This window comes from Balaenoptera ricei, chromosome 16 (genome assembly GCF_028023285.1).
Source record: "Balaenoptera ricei isolate mBalRic1 chromosome 16, mBalRic1.hap2, whole genome shotgun sequence".
NCBI classification, from domain to species: Eukaryota; Metazoa; Chordata; class Mammalia; order Artiodactyla; family Balaenopteridae; genus Balaenoptera; species Balaenoptera ricei.
Genome location: NC_082654.1, coordinates 609642 through 624344, shown reverse-complemented (window position 1 = coordinate 624344; position 14703 = coordinate 609642). Strand labels below are relative to the sequence as shown.

The 14703-nt window shown below is 49.8% G+C and overlaps 1 protein-coding gene across 11 annotated transcripts in view; it reads right to left on the bottom strand.

Moving 5' to 3' along the window:
• The window catches only part of CFAP46 (cilia and flagella associated protein 46), an 86844-nt gene extending 72477 nt beyond the window's left edge, over positions 1–14367 (bottom strand). For all 11 annotated transcript variants that reach the window (XM_059901063.1, XM_059901065.1, XM_059901066.1 and 8 more), the window contains exons 1-9: positions 14256–14367; positions 13256–13380; positions 12970–13101; positions 12255–12319; positions 10550–10714; positions 9558–9681; positions 8996–9090; positions 7504–7614; positions 4272–4371 (exon numbers count right to left, since the gene is read on the bottom strand). In XM_059901063.1, the coding sequence (XP_059757046.1) occupies positions 4272–4371; positions 7504–7614; positions 8996–9090; positions 9558–9681; positions 10550–10714; positions 12255–12319; positions 12970–13101; positions 13256–13380; positions 14256–14304 (966 nt within the window). In that variant the 5' untranslated portion in view covers positions 14305–14367. The remainder of the gene's footprint in view (positions 1–4271; positions 4372–7503; positions 7615–8995; positions 9091–9557; positions 9682–10549; positions 10715–12254; positions 12320–12969; positions 13102–13255; positions 13381–14255) is intronic.
• Positions 14368–14703: the final 336 nt, after the last annotated feature.

The following is a 14703-nucleotide window of genomic DNA, read 5'->3' as shown; positions in this document are numbered from 1 at the left end:
GCTCACTGATGTTCTCTATATCCTCCTTAGTGTTTCTCCTTTCTGTTTCATTTTGGATAGTTTGCATTACTATACCTTCGAAAGTTTGCTAATCTTTTTTTCTGAAAAGTCTGCTCTGCTTTATTTTTATGTAAAAATTTTAATTTAGGTATAACTGACAAATAAAATTGTATATATTTAAAGAGTAAATGTATAAAGTGTAAAAGCGTATACATTGTGGAATGATTCCCATAATCAAATGAATTAATTCATCCATCACCTCACCTCATTGTTGTTTTGTTTTCTTTTTGGTGAGAATGCTTAAGATCTTTCTTACCAAATTTCAAGTATACTCTACAGAATTATGAGCTATAGTCACCACACTGTACATTAGATCCTCAAAACGTTTTCATCTTACAGCTGAAAGTTTGTCCCCTTTGATCAGCACCTCCCCACTTCATGCGCCCCCAGGCCCCGGCAACCACCATGCTATTCTGTTTCTCTGTCTGGCTTCTTTCACTGAGCGTAATGCTCTCCATATTCATCCACAGTCACAAATGGCAGGATGTCCTTTCTCATGGCTGAATAACACTGCATTACACACACACACACAATTTTCTTTATCCATTCATCCATCAACAGACACTTAGGTTGTTTCCACATCTTGCTTTTGTGAATAATGCTGCAGTGAACATGGGGGTGTAGGTATCTCTTTGAGATCCTGATTTCATTTCCTTTGGACACACACACAGAAGTGGGATTGCTAGATCATATGGTAGTTCTACTTTTAATTTTTTAAAGAACTTCCCTACTGTTTTCCATAATAGCTGTATCAATTTACATTCCCAACAACAGAACACAAGGGTTCCCTTTTCTCCACATCCTCACCAACACCTGTTATCTCGTCTTTTTGATAACAGCCATTCTAACAGGTGTGGGGGTGATACTCACTGAGGTCTTGATTTTATCTCCCTGGTGATGTTGAGCACCTTTTCATGTAGGATTTGAGTATCTTCTTTGGAAAAATGTCTATTCAGGTCCTTAGCCCATTGTTTCCCATTGGATGATGATAATTTCCTACTGATGTATGAGTTCCCTATATATTTTAGATATTAAACCCTTATCAGATACATGGTTTGCAAATATTTTTCTCCTATGCCATAGGTTGCCTTTTCATTGTGTTGTTTCCTTTGCTGTGCAGACACTTTTTAGTTTGATGTAGTCCTACTTGTTTACTTTTGCTTTTGTTGTCATATTCAAAAAATCATTGCCCAGACCAATGTCAATAAGTTTTTGCCCTATGTATTCATATAGGAGTTTTATGATTTCAGGTCTTAAAGTCTGTAATCCATTTAATTTTTGTGAGTGGTGAAAAGGTAGGGGTCCAATTTCATTCATCTGTATGTGGCCATTCAGTTTTCCCAGCACCGTTTATTTAATGGTGTCCTTTCCCTATGGTGTTTTCTTGTTGCCCTTGTCAAAGATTAGTTGACATTATGTGTGTGGCCTTTTTTCTGGGCTCTCAATTCTGTTCCATTGGTCTATGTGTCTATTTTTGTACCAGTACCATATGTTTTGATTACTATGGCTTTGTGGTATAGTTGGAAATAAGGAAGTGTGATGCCTCCACTCCAGTTTTGTTCTTCTTTCTCAAGAGTGCTTTGGCTCTTCTGTGGTTCCATACAATTTTTTTTTCTATTTCTTGAGAAATGTCATTGGAATTGTGATAAGGATTGCATTGAATCTGTTGGTGATTTTGGGTAGTATACACATTTTAACAATTTTCATTCTTGCAATCCAAGAACATGGGATATCTTTCCATTCTTTGTGTCTTCTTCAATTTCTTTCATCAATGTCTTCTAGTTTTCAGTGCACAAGTCTTTCAATTCTTTGGTTAAATGTATTCTTAAGTATTTTACTGTTTTTGATGCTATTGTAAATGGAATTGTTTTTGTAATTTCTCTGATAGTTCATTTTTAGTGAACAGAAACGTAACCGATTTTTGGATGATGATTTTGAATCCTGCAACTTAACTGAATTTGCTCGTTAGTTCTAATGGTTTTTGGAGGGGTCTTTAGAGTTTCCTCTGTATAAACAGGTTATGCCAAATGCAAACAGGGACACATTTACTTCTTCCTTTCTGATTTGGATGACTTTTCTTTTTCTTGTCTGACTGTTGTGGCTAGAACTTCCAGTACTATGTTGCACAGAAGTGGCAAGAGTGGGCAACCTTGTTTTATTCTTGATATTAGAAGAAAAGCTTTTAGTCTTTCACCATTGAATATAATGTTAGCTGCGGGCTTGTCATATGTGGTCTTTGTTATGTGGAGGTACATTCCTTCTATACCCAATCTGTTGAGAGTTTTTATCATGACAGGATGTTGAATTTTGTCAAATGCTTTTCCTGCATCTATTAAGATGATCGTATATTTACCCTTCATTCTGTTAACGTGATATATCGCATTTATTGATTTGCCTACGTTAAACCATCCTTTCAACCTCAGGATAAATCTCTCTGATCATGGTGTTTGATCTATACAATGTTCTGCTGAATTCAATTTGCTAGTATTTTGTTGAGGATTTTTGCATCTGTGTTCATCTGTGATATTGGCCTGTAATTTTCTTTTCTTATAGTGTCTTCGTCTGGTTTGGTATCAGGGTAATGCTCACCCTGTGAACTGAATTGGGGAGTGTTCCTTTCTCTTCAATTTTTTGGAAGAATTTTTGAAGGATTAGCATTAATTCTTCTTCAAATATTTGGTAGAATTCACCAGTGAAGTCATCTTGTCCGTGTTGGGAGATTTTTTTGATTACTGATACAATCTCCTTACTCATTGGTCTATTCAGATTTTCTATTTCTCCATGATTCAGTCTTGGTAGGTTGTATGCTTCTGGGAATTTATCCATTTCTTATAGGTTACCCATCTTCCTGGCATATAATTGTTCATAGTAGTCTCTATGGTCCTTTGTATTTCTGTGTTATCAGTTGTAATGTCTCCTCTTTCATTTCTGATTCTGAGTCTTCTCTTTTTTTCCTAGTCTAGCTGTTTGTCAATTTTGTTTATTTTTTCAAAAAACCAGTTAGTTTCAATGATCTTTTCTATTTGTTTTCTGGTCTCTATTTCATTTGCTTTTTGCTCTGATCTTTGTTATTTCCTTCCTTCTGCTAACTTTGGGCTTTGTTCTGTTCTTTTGGTTTTTTTTTTTTTAGTTCCTTGAGGTATAAAATATAGGTCATTTATTTGAAATCTTTCTTTTTTCTTATTGTAGGTGTTTTGGGCTATGAACTTCCCTCTTAGGACTGCTTTTGCTATATTCTATAAGTTTTGGTATGTTGTGTTTCCATTGTCCTATGTTTCAAAATCTTTTTTTCCCTTTTGATTTCTTCTTTGTTCAGGAGTATGTTGTTTAATTTTCACACTTTTCTGAATTTCTAGCTTTCCTCCTGTTGCTGATTTCTGGTTTCACACCACTGTGGTCAGAAAATCATCTTAAACTTGTTGAGACTTGTTTTATGATCTAACACAGGGGCCCCCAACCCTCGGTCTGTGGACCGGTACCAGTCCACAGCCTGTTAGGAACCAGGCCGCACAGCTGGAGGTGAGCGGCGGGCGAGCGAGCAAAGCGTCACCTGCCGCTCCCCAGCGCTCGCATTACCGCCTGAACAACCCCCACCCACCGTCCGTGGAAGAACTGTCTTCCTCAAAACTGGTCCCTGGTGCCCAAAAGGTTGGGTACCGCTGATCCAATATATGATCTGTCCTGGAGAATGTTCCATGTGTGCTTGAGAAGAATGTGTATTTTCCTCCATTGAATGGACTGTTCTACACATGTCTATTAGGCTCATTTTGTCTAAAGTGTAGTTCAAGCCCAATACATACTTATTGATCTTCTGTCTGGATGATCTATCCATGTTGAAAGTGGGGTATTAAAGATTCCTACTATTGTTGCATTGCTGTCTATTTCTGCTTTCAGATTTGTTAGTATTTGCTTAATATATTTAGGTGCTCCGATGTTGGATGCATATACATGTACAATTGTTATATTCTCTTGACAAATTGATCCATTTATCATTAATGATATTATTGATGCAAAACTGCAAAAATCACATCATCTCAACTGTATGAATTGCACTTAAAAAAGACTGAAAGGAAATTTACCAACACAACAATTTAGGCCCTCCTGGTGAGGGGCTTTTGAATTCCTTTCCCGTTTTGTTTTTTTTTTTTGTTTGCCTCTCATGCCCAGGTCACAGCGAGCGGGGGTGGTGCCCCCAGCCCCTGACCACCTACTTTGCTGTCCATCTTCTTCAAGTCTGAGAGGCAGTCAGAGGCGATCTCCCCACACTTCAAGATCAGAGAAAGATGAGCTAATTCAAAAAGCAAAAGAATTCTGGAAACAGAAACAAAACAGCATCGGGTCAATAGGAGGCAACAAGAAACACCCACCTGTGGGTAGAATAAGCCTTCAGCTGTCACTCAGGGGGAGGCAGGAATAAAATGGAAGAGAAGAGAAATCATGGTGAGGGTCCCTAAGCCCAGCCCCCTCTGGCCCTGACACAGGATGTGGAGGGACTTCCACTGCCTCAGGACAGGTGCAGGTGCAGCCTGATGAGGGGCTGTGAGCCCTGGGCATCATCACTTGAGCCCTTGGTGGGGGGCAGGGGTGACAAGAGACAGACACGCATTTCCTCGGGGCTGGCTCTTCCTATCCCGTGACCAGAGCATTCACAGTCACCAATCGCCAATGGGGGTCTTTGTGGAAATCAGCAGGTTGATGCTAAACTGTGTATGGAAATGCAAAGGACCTAGGCTATCCTAAGCAACTCTGAAAAAGAACAAAGTCAGAGGACTAAACTGCCTGATTTTAAGACTTAATATAAAACTGCAGGAATCAAGGCAGTGGTTCTGGTGGGAGATGGGCCAGGCTTCTCAGCCTGACACCATCACGTCTTGATGAGGCAATTCTCTGCTGGGTGGGGACCCGTCCTGCACACGGTGGAGTGTTTAGCAGCACCCCTGGTCACCAGCAACAGTGGCCACCAGCAGCGTCCCCAGACATGCCAGCCTCCCTTGGGGATAAGCCAACACCCCCCCTGCTCTTTCCGAGGCAGGTGTCACAATCTGAGTGTGGCCGGACCACATGGACTGCACTTTGTCAGCTCCTCTCAGGCCCGCAGCCCCACCCCCGCCCCCTTCTCGTGACCGCGACCCAGCTTCCGCCCACTCACAAGGAACGCGTCCCCGCCAGAGGAGCCCCGGCAACGCTAACGTTTGCCTTCACCTGACATGAAAACTGAAGAGTGCCCTGTGTTGTCAGTGGTCACGGGACCCCCAGGGGAGGTAAACCCTCGGTCCCACTTGGTAGCCAGGTGCCATTTTTAGCTCTGGCCCCTTTAAGTCCTCCTTTAAGTCCCCTGTGCCCCTTTTGGTGGCTCGGAGCACAGCTGCGATGCCTCTGGATTGTCGTCCGCAGACCGTTCCTGCCTGTGTGTCAGTCCCCTCGATGAACTTCCTAACTGTACTTTATGGAGCTGCTGCTTCGTTTTTCAGTCTCAAAGACACTTCTCAGCCAGGAGAATATTGTCCAGTATCTCCGCCTCCCGACACTCACCCTGGCAGCAAGCAGCTTGTCCGCTGTAATAGGCACCCTCCCTTCTCCCTTCACTGGGGTGGGTGAGGGTCCCCGCCCTCTGCCCCGACCCGTGCAGCCTGGACCTCCAAGGGCCCTGGCGGGGCCTCCAGACCCACAGCCCCTCTGGCCTCCCCGAGCTCCGGCCGCCTGGGCCTGTTGTGCAGGGAAGAAGGGAGAACCCACAAAGGGAGCCATCACTGATTTTCAGTCCTGTTTTGGTCTTAAACTCACAGAACTTTTATTTCTACCCAGAATTCCAGATACAGAAGCCCAGGGGCCCCTCACTGACGGCTGGAGCCTCGGGGCTGAGGAAGGACCTGACCCCACAGACAGCATCTCCAAGCGGCTGAGCCTGTGACCCTGGGCAGCAGGGGACACGCCCCTTCCAGGCCTGGGAGCAGCAACTGGGCTGAGCACTCGGGAAGCCGCACCACAAGCCACCCAGCTGGCCTCTGAGCCACAACACAGTAAACTGGCAACAGCGAAGCCACAGACCCACAGGCGGGGGAGAGGGGGCGTGTGGCGGGCGCAGGCACAGAGGCCCGGGGCGGGTGCGGGGGGTCAGGAGCAGGGCGCAGCTGGCTCCGTGTGGGCCACACGCCGGGGCTCCTGGGGGAGCCGGGTCAGCGCCCACCAACCGGGCTGCTGGGCCAGGAGTGTGGGGACTCCCTGACGGTCTAAATGGAGCCTGGTCCAGGATGGTGGGGGATGAACGTCAGCTCAAATCATTCTTATCTTAAATAAAACACACCTGGGGACTTGCCTGGTGGCGCAGTGGTTAGGAATCTGCCTGCCAATGCAGGGGACACGGGTTCGAGCTCTGGTCCCGGAAGATCCCACATGCCGCGGAGCAACTAAGCCCGCGCGCCACAACTACTGAATGAAGCCCGCGCGCCTAGAGCCCAGGCTCCGCGACAAGAGAAGCCGCCGCAATGAGAAGCCCATGCGCAGCAACGAAGACCCAATGCAGCCAAAAATAAATAAATAAATAAATAAAATAAAAATAAAACACATCTGTACATCAAAAATTGTTTTAAAAGACCTAAAAAGTAAACATACTGACACAATTGATAATTATACTGAAATTGGAGGGCTCAAATTTTGAAATAGAAAAAGCCTTTGCAAGTCCTTAGTAAAAGGATCTACAACCTCCTTTTTAAAAACTGGGCAAAAGAAATCATTGGAAAATTAACGAGAGAAAAAAAATGTCCGTAAATATATGAAAGAAAGTTCCACTTCGCCAGCAGGCAGCAGACCTGCAGTGGAGTCAGTGCCGTCCCAGGCGGCGGGGCAGGTGTCCTGGTGTCATGTGGTCCCCTCTGTCCCCAGGGTCCCCCCTCTGGAACCTCCCGGGGCCCCTGAGGGAGGCTGTGCCCAGGGACGGGACGAGCTGGACCTGCTCTGAGTTAGAACAACTCAGAGAACCTGATGAAAGAGCTGAACTGGGGGTACATTCCAGACCTTTCTTTCAGCCTCTGGCTCAAATACCAGTTCCCAGGAATCCGATCCAGGACTGAACCCTGAGAAGCGCTCCCAGGACTCAGGGAGCAGAGAACTAACACCTGAGACACTCAGCGAGAGGTCTGTGCTTCCGCTGCCGAACTGCCAGGCGTCTGCTCAGAGGTATAAGACGGTACAACGACTTGAAAAGCGCTTGTGATTAGAAGTCGAATTTGACTTTTAAAAAGTATGATGTGAAGTTTCATAACCCAAGTGCTGCCAAACAGTACAAACCTCAGGACAAAAAAGACTAGACAGAAATACACTAAAACCTCCACAATGGTTGATACTTGCTTGGGTAATTATGGTTATGTTTTTTTTCCCCCACATTTTCCTATAGTTATGAAATGCTGTACATAAATGTGAAACTGGAAAAACATAAACACTTACTTTTCCTCTCTGATTGAAGGAAAGTGCTGGTGATTGTAATAACTTAAACATTTATAGGTATCCTTCAGAATTCTGTTGATATCTTCAGATAAATCATTTTTATCCAATTTTCTAGAATGTAGATCAATTTAATCAAATATTAAACAACCAAAAGATCCTGTCAGATTTCTTTAAATTATCCTAAAAAAATCTGAAGTCTATGAACTTGTGTCCTCACTGAACAGAAGGCCGAAGGTGACACCTCCTCCTTCCTCCTCTCCGTTCTCCTGATGACCGCTCATGCCCCTCCTCCCTCACTGCCAGCCCAGGCTCTATCTTCCTCCATCACTAAGAACGGACCCCGAGGACGCCGTGCACAGGCCCTGCACCCAGAACGAGTCCCACACCAAGAGCCCACCGGAAGGGAGGCTTGGCACCTCCCATCTGCCCAGACCCAACCCAGACCAGCACCTGCCTCCTCTTGACAGCTCTCCTCCCCACTCACACACTGGGATCTCCTCACTCACACACTGGGATCTCCTCACTCTCACACCGGGATCTCCTCACTAACACACTGGGATCTCCTCACACATACCGGGATCTCCTCACTCACACACACTGGGTTCTGCTCACTCACACACACCGGATCTCCTCACACACCCCAGGATCTCCCCACACATACTGGTATCTCCTCGCTAACACACACTGGGATCTCCTCACACCCTGGGTTCCCTTCACTCACAGACACCAGGATCTCCTCACTCACACATGCTGGGATCTCCTCATTCACACACACTGGGACCTCCTCACTCACACACTGGGATCTCCTCACACATACCGGGATCTCCTCACTCACACACTGGGATCTCCTCACTCACACACTGGGATCTCCTAACACACCAGGATCTCCTCACTCTCACACCGGGATCTCCTCACTAACACACTGGGATCTCTTCACACATACTGGGATCTCCTCACTCACACACTGGGATCTCCTAACACACTGGGATCTCCTCACACATACCAGGATCTCCTCACTCACATGCTGGGATCTCCTCACTAACACACTGGGATCTCCTCACTCACACGCACTGGGATCTCCTCACTCACACACACTGGGATCTCCTCACTCACACACAAGGTTCTCTACCATCCTATTTCCCTCTTGCCACCACAGCAGGTCTCTACCTGGGTACAGTCTCTCCCATGCACTCTCACCCAGTCCCATGAGGGTTTCACCCACAACTACTCTCTTTTTGTTCAAGCTCATGGTCAAGTCTCAAGCTTCCTTTGGCAGGGCCAACTGAAGCATCTGACATGGCTGCTGTCCCTCTCTTCTAAAGCCACCCTCCTCACTGCTGAGGAGCTGCGCTCACTCTGGCATCCGCCCCGGAGCCTCTCAGTAAAGGGAGGCAAGGCCGAGCCCGCCATCCAGCCTCACCGTCCCTGCACACGTGCGCCCCACCCCGGCACACAGACTACGCGGCGCCTGTCCTCTTCCCAAAGCGCTTACGCTTTTAGCATATTAATCTGGAAAGTAACAGACAGGCTAGTAGAACTCCTCTTTTCTTCCTTTAACTGAAGCTCATCCATTAATTCATGTCGGACCTGTTATAAGATGAAAACAGAATATTAACAGAAATTTAAGCAAATAATTAGGGAAAGACCAGATATTTTGTTTAGCTATTATTTTACAAATGTTCCTCCTTTAAAAGTAAAATTTCGTAATTAACAGTCATTTTCTCATCTATTATGCTTTATGTTTAGTTTTTCTTATATAATTTGATTCCTATATATAAAATTAATAGGTGATGAACGCTCTTTACACACTGTTGCAGTAATTACTTAAATTACTAATTTTCTGCTAACTTTTTAAAAAATTCAGTATTGTTAAAAAGGAAATATTCAGTCACAACGAAGGAAAAGATTTTGTTTTGTTCTGTTCATGCTCGTACATATGTATGTATGTTTTTGTATCTCTCAGTGGATGGTCTTGGCTGTTTTTTATCCACAGTTTCCTGAACAATGGCTTAAGAAAATGACTTCTTTCTACAGTTTGGAATATTCCAGCTTACCATGAGAGCAAATATTTGTCGGTATTTCTGTGGCGCGTTAGCCTTGATGAACGGTGCTGCGGTGGCACAAAATTTCGTGGCCTCCTCGTGTTTTCCAGCTTGTAGATAACACTCCAGGAGCTCCCTGGATAATACAAAAATACTCCATATTAAACCTGGATGAAGTCATTTTCTGCTGCAAACGTCTAATAACCCGGTCATTATATTTTTATGTTTTACAAATTTCAGAAAGATGCAGGGATTGGCCAGCTCCTTACCCCACGCCCTGTATGGGGCTCACTGGGCTGGGGCCGGGGCTGGAAAGCTCGGCCACTGCCTGCAAAGGGAAAGGGGACTGTTGCGCTGTGATTACCGAGGACTCAAACAACGGTGTTTTACAGAAAGAGCATAGTTTCACTTATTTTCTGTTAAAGCCTCCCCACGTAGCTGTAAAGCAGGTGAGGAATGCCTGCACACTCTGCATTCCAACTTCAGGGCCGACCCTCTGGGCACCCCCAGTGGCATCCACAAAGTCACTGGCCGAAAACAATGCCACCCAAATACAGGAAAGTGTCACCAAGCGCCTTTCAGCCCGCCTGGCCGGCTGGGGACCACTTGCCGACATCCACGCAGGGCTGTCTGTCCCTGGGGTTATGCGCTCGGGGCAAGCTTCCCAAGTGGGGCCACCTGGATGCGTGAGCATTCTGGCCAAGCTGTATGTTGCTAGAATGTCTACTAGATTCACAACTTATTTATTTTCAAAACCACGAGCCAGGACTATGACACAGGCTCCCACTTCCTGGGTTCTGAGTAGAAGCACTTGTCCTGTGGGAACACCTGTCTGATAGGACACCGTGATGACGTCTGCAGAGTTTAGAAACATCTGCAGATAAGACACACAAAACCTGACTCTAACTTCGGACTAGAGAGCACTTCCAGGGCTGCGATGTGAAATGTGGCCACCAGGAGCGGGGAGGGGAAGGCCAGCGTCCGCCGGGCGTCAGGCGACTCACAGCATCAGCTCTGCCCGCCAGCCCTTGTCCTCTTCCTCAGTCTCATTCAACACGCTCACGATTTGCGAGAGGCTGGGGATCAGGTGGTGATGATACCCAGGCTTGAGAAATGGCCTCGCCATTCGCCAGTAGAGGACCGACGCATTATACACCAGGAAGTAATACCTGGGGCACAAGAAGAGGGCGGGTGAGGTTCACCCAGAGCCAGTCCGTCCTGAGCCCCTTGCTGAGGGAACCCAGGGCCTCTGTCTCTGGCAGGTGCAGCAGCCCTGCCCGAGCCGCCCCGGCCTGGCTGCCAGATGCCCTGCTCAGCCGAGTAGGTGGCTCCAGTTCAGACCCCGCCACAGGCTCCTAGGTCCAGACCAGACATCCCATCACTCCTTCGGCCATTCTGAAAAGTGATCAGCTCCCCATAAAAGTACCCAATGAGGAAGGCCTCCTTCGGCTTTCAAGGGATAGACAAGAACGGGCAAGTGCAGGGGGCATCAAGGAAGGCTGCCTGGAGGAATCAGCCAGGAGAGCAGTACAGGGAAAGCGGCTTGGGTGGGGTCCCTGTGCGCGTGGATGAAGTGCACGGTGGGTGAGGAGGAGCGCTGGGGAGGGAGCAGGGCGCCCTGAGAAGCTGGGCTTTTTCCTGAGGGCGCAGGAGCCCCCAGAAGAACCCGAGTGAGGGAACCCAGGTGCCTCTCTGGAGGGGCCACCTCTGCCTTGCAGGACCCAGGTACCTGGCGGTGCTGGTCATCTGATGGATGGGTGCTGCCGATGACCGCTGTGCCCCAGAGGAGGGAGGACCAGGCCCAGCAGGAAGACAAGGCTGCCTGCTCCTTCGTGGGTCTACTCAGACCCCTCATCCACCAGCCCCCGAGGTTCCTGGTCCTCCCCCAGGCAGTCTGCACGTCCCCCCAAGACCCCTGGAGTGCAGCACTGACCAGGCCCCTCCCCAAGGGTGCCCACAGCTTGGGCTCCAGGGCTCCAGGGCATGGTCCCCCTGAAACACCCACTGTCCTTAGAACCTCTGGCTCAAGGCCGGGCCTTGCCATCCAGATGTCCCCGCTGAGGAAGGGTCTGCAGGGCTGGGCCCTGTATCCCCAGCACCTACGACAGGGGCTGGCCAGAGGAGGCCATCCACAGCAGACACTGGGAGAATGATGAATGAACCTAGGGTTTATACTTAAATGTGCTTTAAACGTTGTGTCCTGTTTAAATAGGCTGTATCAATACCAGTTTGTATGCAAACTTAACAATTTCAATAATATTTAAGCAGGAATTAAGTAGAAAACTGTGCTGGAGTTTCAGGGGAATCACCCCTCCAGACATGAAGCCGTGGGCCAGGCGATCCGCCAGGGGGAGCACAGGCCGGTGGGGGCAGGGCAGGGAGGAAGCCCAGATGCCAACCCCCCAGAGAGGACCAGAAAGGGAGGTGCCTGGGGACTGGTCAAAGGCGAGGTTCCCACAGAGAAAGCAGGCAAAAGGCATCTGCAGGTCATAGAGACCTTTGCACAGGGAAGAGGATGCAGCTAAAGGGTCGAGTGTGCGTGCGGCCCAGCTCCAACGCTAGAGACGTGAGCCCACAGCCTTAGATGCAGTAAAACACGAACAAAACAAGACAAAAACCCCAGCGTCCAAACAGACAGAACCACCTGGTAAGTTCTGGTTCTAAACCTTGTACACACTCAGTTAGAAACGGCCGATCCGCCTTGCTCACCTTGGTTCTCCTTTTGCAAAGTTGATTGCCTTCATATACTGAGTCACGCAATTTTCAAATTCCTCCTAAACAACATAAAGAATGCACAATTAGATCAAATTTGCTACTGGAACATCAATCACCGGTCACCTTCACTCCCCTGAACGTTAAGCCTCTCTGAAGACGGCCCGGCCCCCAGGGTGTGAACAGTGGGAGTTCACAGAAGCTCTCAGGAGCTCCGCCCCCTCCCTGGAAGCCTGGAAGTCCACCCCCCACCCCACCCTGCGCCCCACCTGTGCTGCAGGCATGACCAGGCATGGGGACACAAAGGGCAGAGGTCAAAAGGACACAAGCCAGACCCCTCAGGGAAAAGCACAGATGGGAAATGCGGCATCTCACTTCACTGAAGATGAATCTGGTCACCCAACTCCCAACAAAGCCGTTTTAAGGTGAGTCTGCCTGACGCCGTCTGGAGGCGGGGGAATTTTAACTGCGGCGGTACAAGCCGTGGAACTTTGAGGAGAATGAAAGCAACCTCAGGGGAAAAATACAGTAGAACAATTATATATTCATTTCAGGATGGCCAACTAGCTAAGGCTGCGCTTCACCTCGCCAAGACACTCAAGGTTGTACACACCAAGGCTTCACGATTCAAAAGGACAATAAAGAAAATCGGGAGGAACCAGCACGCAGGGCTGGCGGGGACGCTGGGACAGGGCCCGGAATCGCCTCTCACCATGTTTTCGGTGGACTTGGGGGCACACAGCTGGGCCCTGCACAGGTGCGCTCGGCCCAGAAACTGGGTGACCGGCCCCTTCACCTTGAAGTACATCCGGATGCAGTCCTCGCTCACCTCGGGCTGCCCCATCTGCACAAGAACACAGACCCCCCCCCCCAAGAGGTTCGCAGAGGGGGCGGCCCAGTGGACCACCCAGCAGGGGCTGCCGCTTCCCGCTTCTAGTACAAACCAAGAAATCGGGGTCCCCTGAAGGCACCTCCCTAGGACCCCTGGGATTAATCACCTTCAGGGCCTGTTCTGCACACAAAACAAACAGGTCGGGGCTGAAGCTTTCTGTCGGGTCAAACTCTGATTTCCCCAGGTTGGCGGACTTGATCAACTGATAAGCCCTCTTCAGGGATGCAGCATCTATCAGGACAGGAGTTGAGGCAGATTTGGTCATCACGCAGCCACTGCACCACCAAGCAGCAGTGGGGACGGTCAGGAGGGCCCGGGACGGGTCTGGGGTCGGGCAGGCACCCCCGTGATGGCGCCCGCGCTGGCCCGGTCCTCTCCGGGGGAAGGAGCCCAGCAGCGAGATGCCCGAGCTCGGCCCTCCGGGCCCCGCAGCAGCTCTGCGGCTCCGGCTTCAGGAGCAGCGTGAGGTGAATAATCCTTGAGCAACGGTTAGGAAGGACGAAAGGCTTCCTTTTAAAAAGGCGCCATAGGGGCTTCCCTGGTGACGCAGTGGTTGATAATCTACCCGCCAATGCAGGGGACACGGGTTCAAGCCCTGGTCTGGGAAGATCCCACATGCCGCGGAGCAACTAGGCCCGTGAGCCACAACTACTGAGCCTGCGCGTCTGGAGCCTGTGCTCCGCAACGAGAGAGGCCGCAACAGTGAGAGGCCCGCGCACCGCGATGAAGAGTGGCCCCCGCTCGCCACAACTAGAGAAAGCCCTCGCCCAGAAACGAAGACCCAACACAGCCATAAATTAATTAATTAATTAAAAATAAATAAAGAAATTAAAAAAAAAAAAAAAAGGCGCCATAGTTTGCCCAAGTCAGACAAATCCTCGAAGTGCTGGCTTCAAGGGGTCATTGGGTCAGGCAGGGCGGGGGTCAACAGGGTGGGGATAGCCTCCCCAGGAGTGAGGGTCTCGGCGGGTCCCGAGTTCTCCCCGGGGGCGGGGGTCCGGCGGGTCCCGGGGCCTCCCCGGGGGGCGGGGGGGCGGGGGTCCGGCGGGTCCCGGGGTCTCCCCAGGGGCGGGGGGCGGGTGGGTCCCGGCGCCCCACCCACCCACCCTGCTGGCTCTCGGCGCGGGCCAGCTCCTGCATTATGACCGGATCCATGACGCCGGCGTCCGAGGTGCCCGCTGCCCAAGGTCGGTTAGCTTTCTCTCCGCGGCCCAGGGGTTGCCTAGCGACAGAGAAGGGCGGGACCTACGGGTCGGCGGCGGGGCCAGACTTGTCCGGAGGCGAACCGCTCCGGCGCCCACGCAGTGAGCGCGCCTCCAGCCCCTCGGAGAGGACGTGAGGGCGAGGCGCCCGCCTGACCCGGGTCGCGTCCTCGCAGGCGGGTCCGCAGGCTCTGCCCCCGCCTCCCGCCCCTGCCCACCCCCGTGACGGGGCTGCCCAGTGCAGCTGCCCCGGGTTCCGATCTGGGTCCCTGCCGGTCCAGGATGCCCAGGGTTCGGGCCCTGACCCTCTGCTGACACCCCCTCGCAGTCTCCCAGAAAGCGGTCCTGCGTT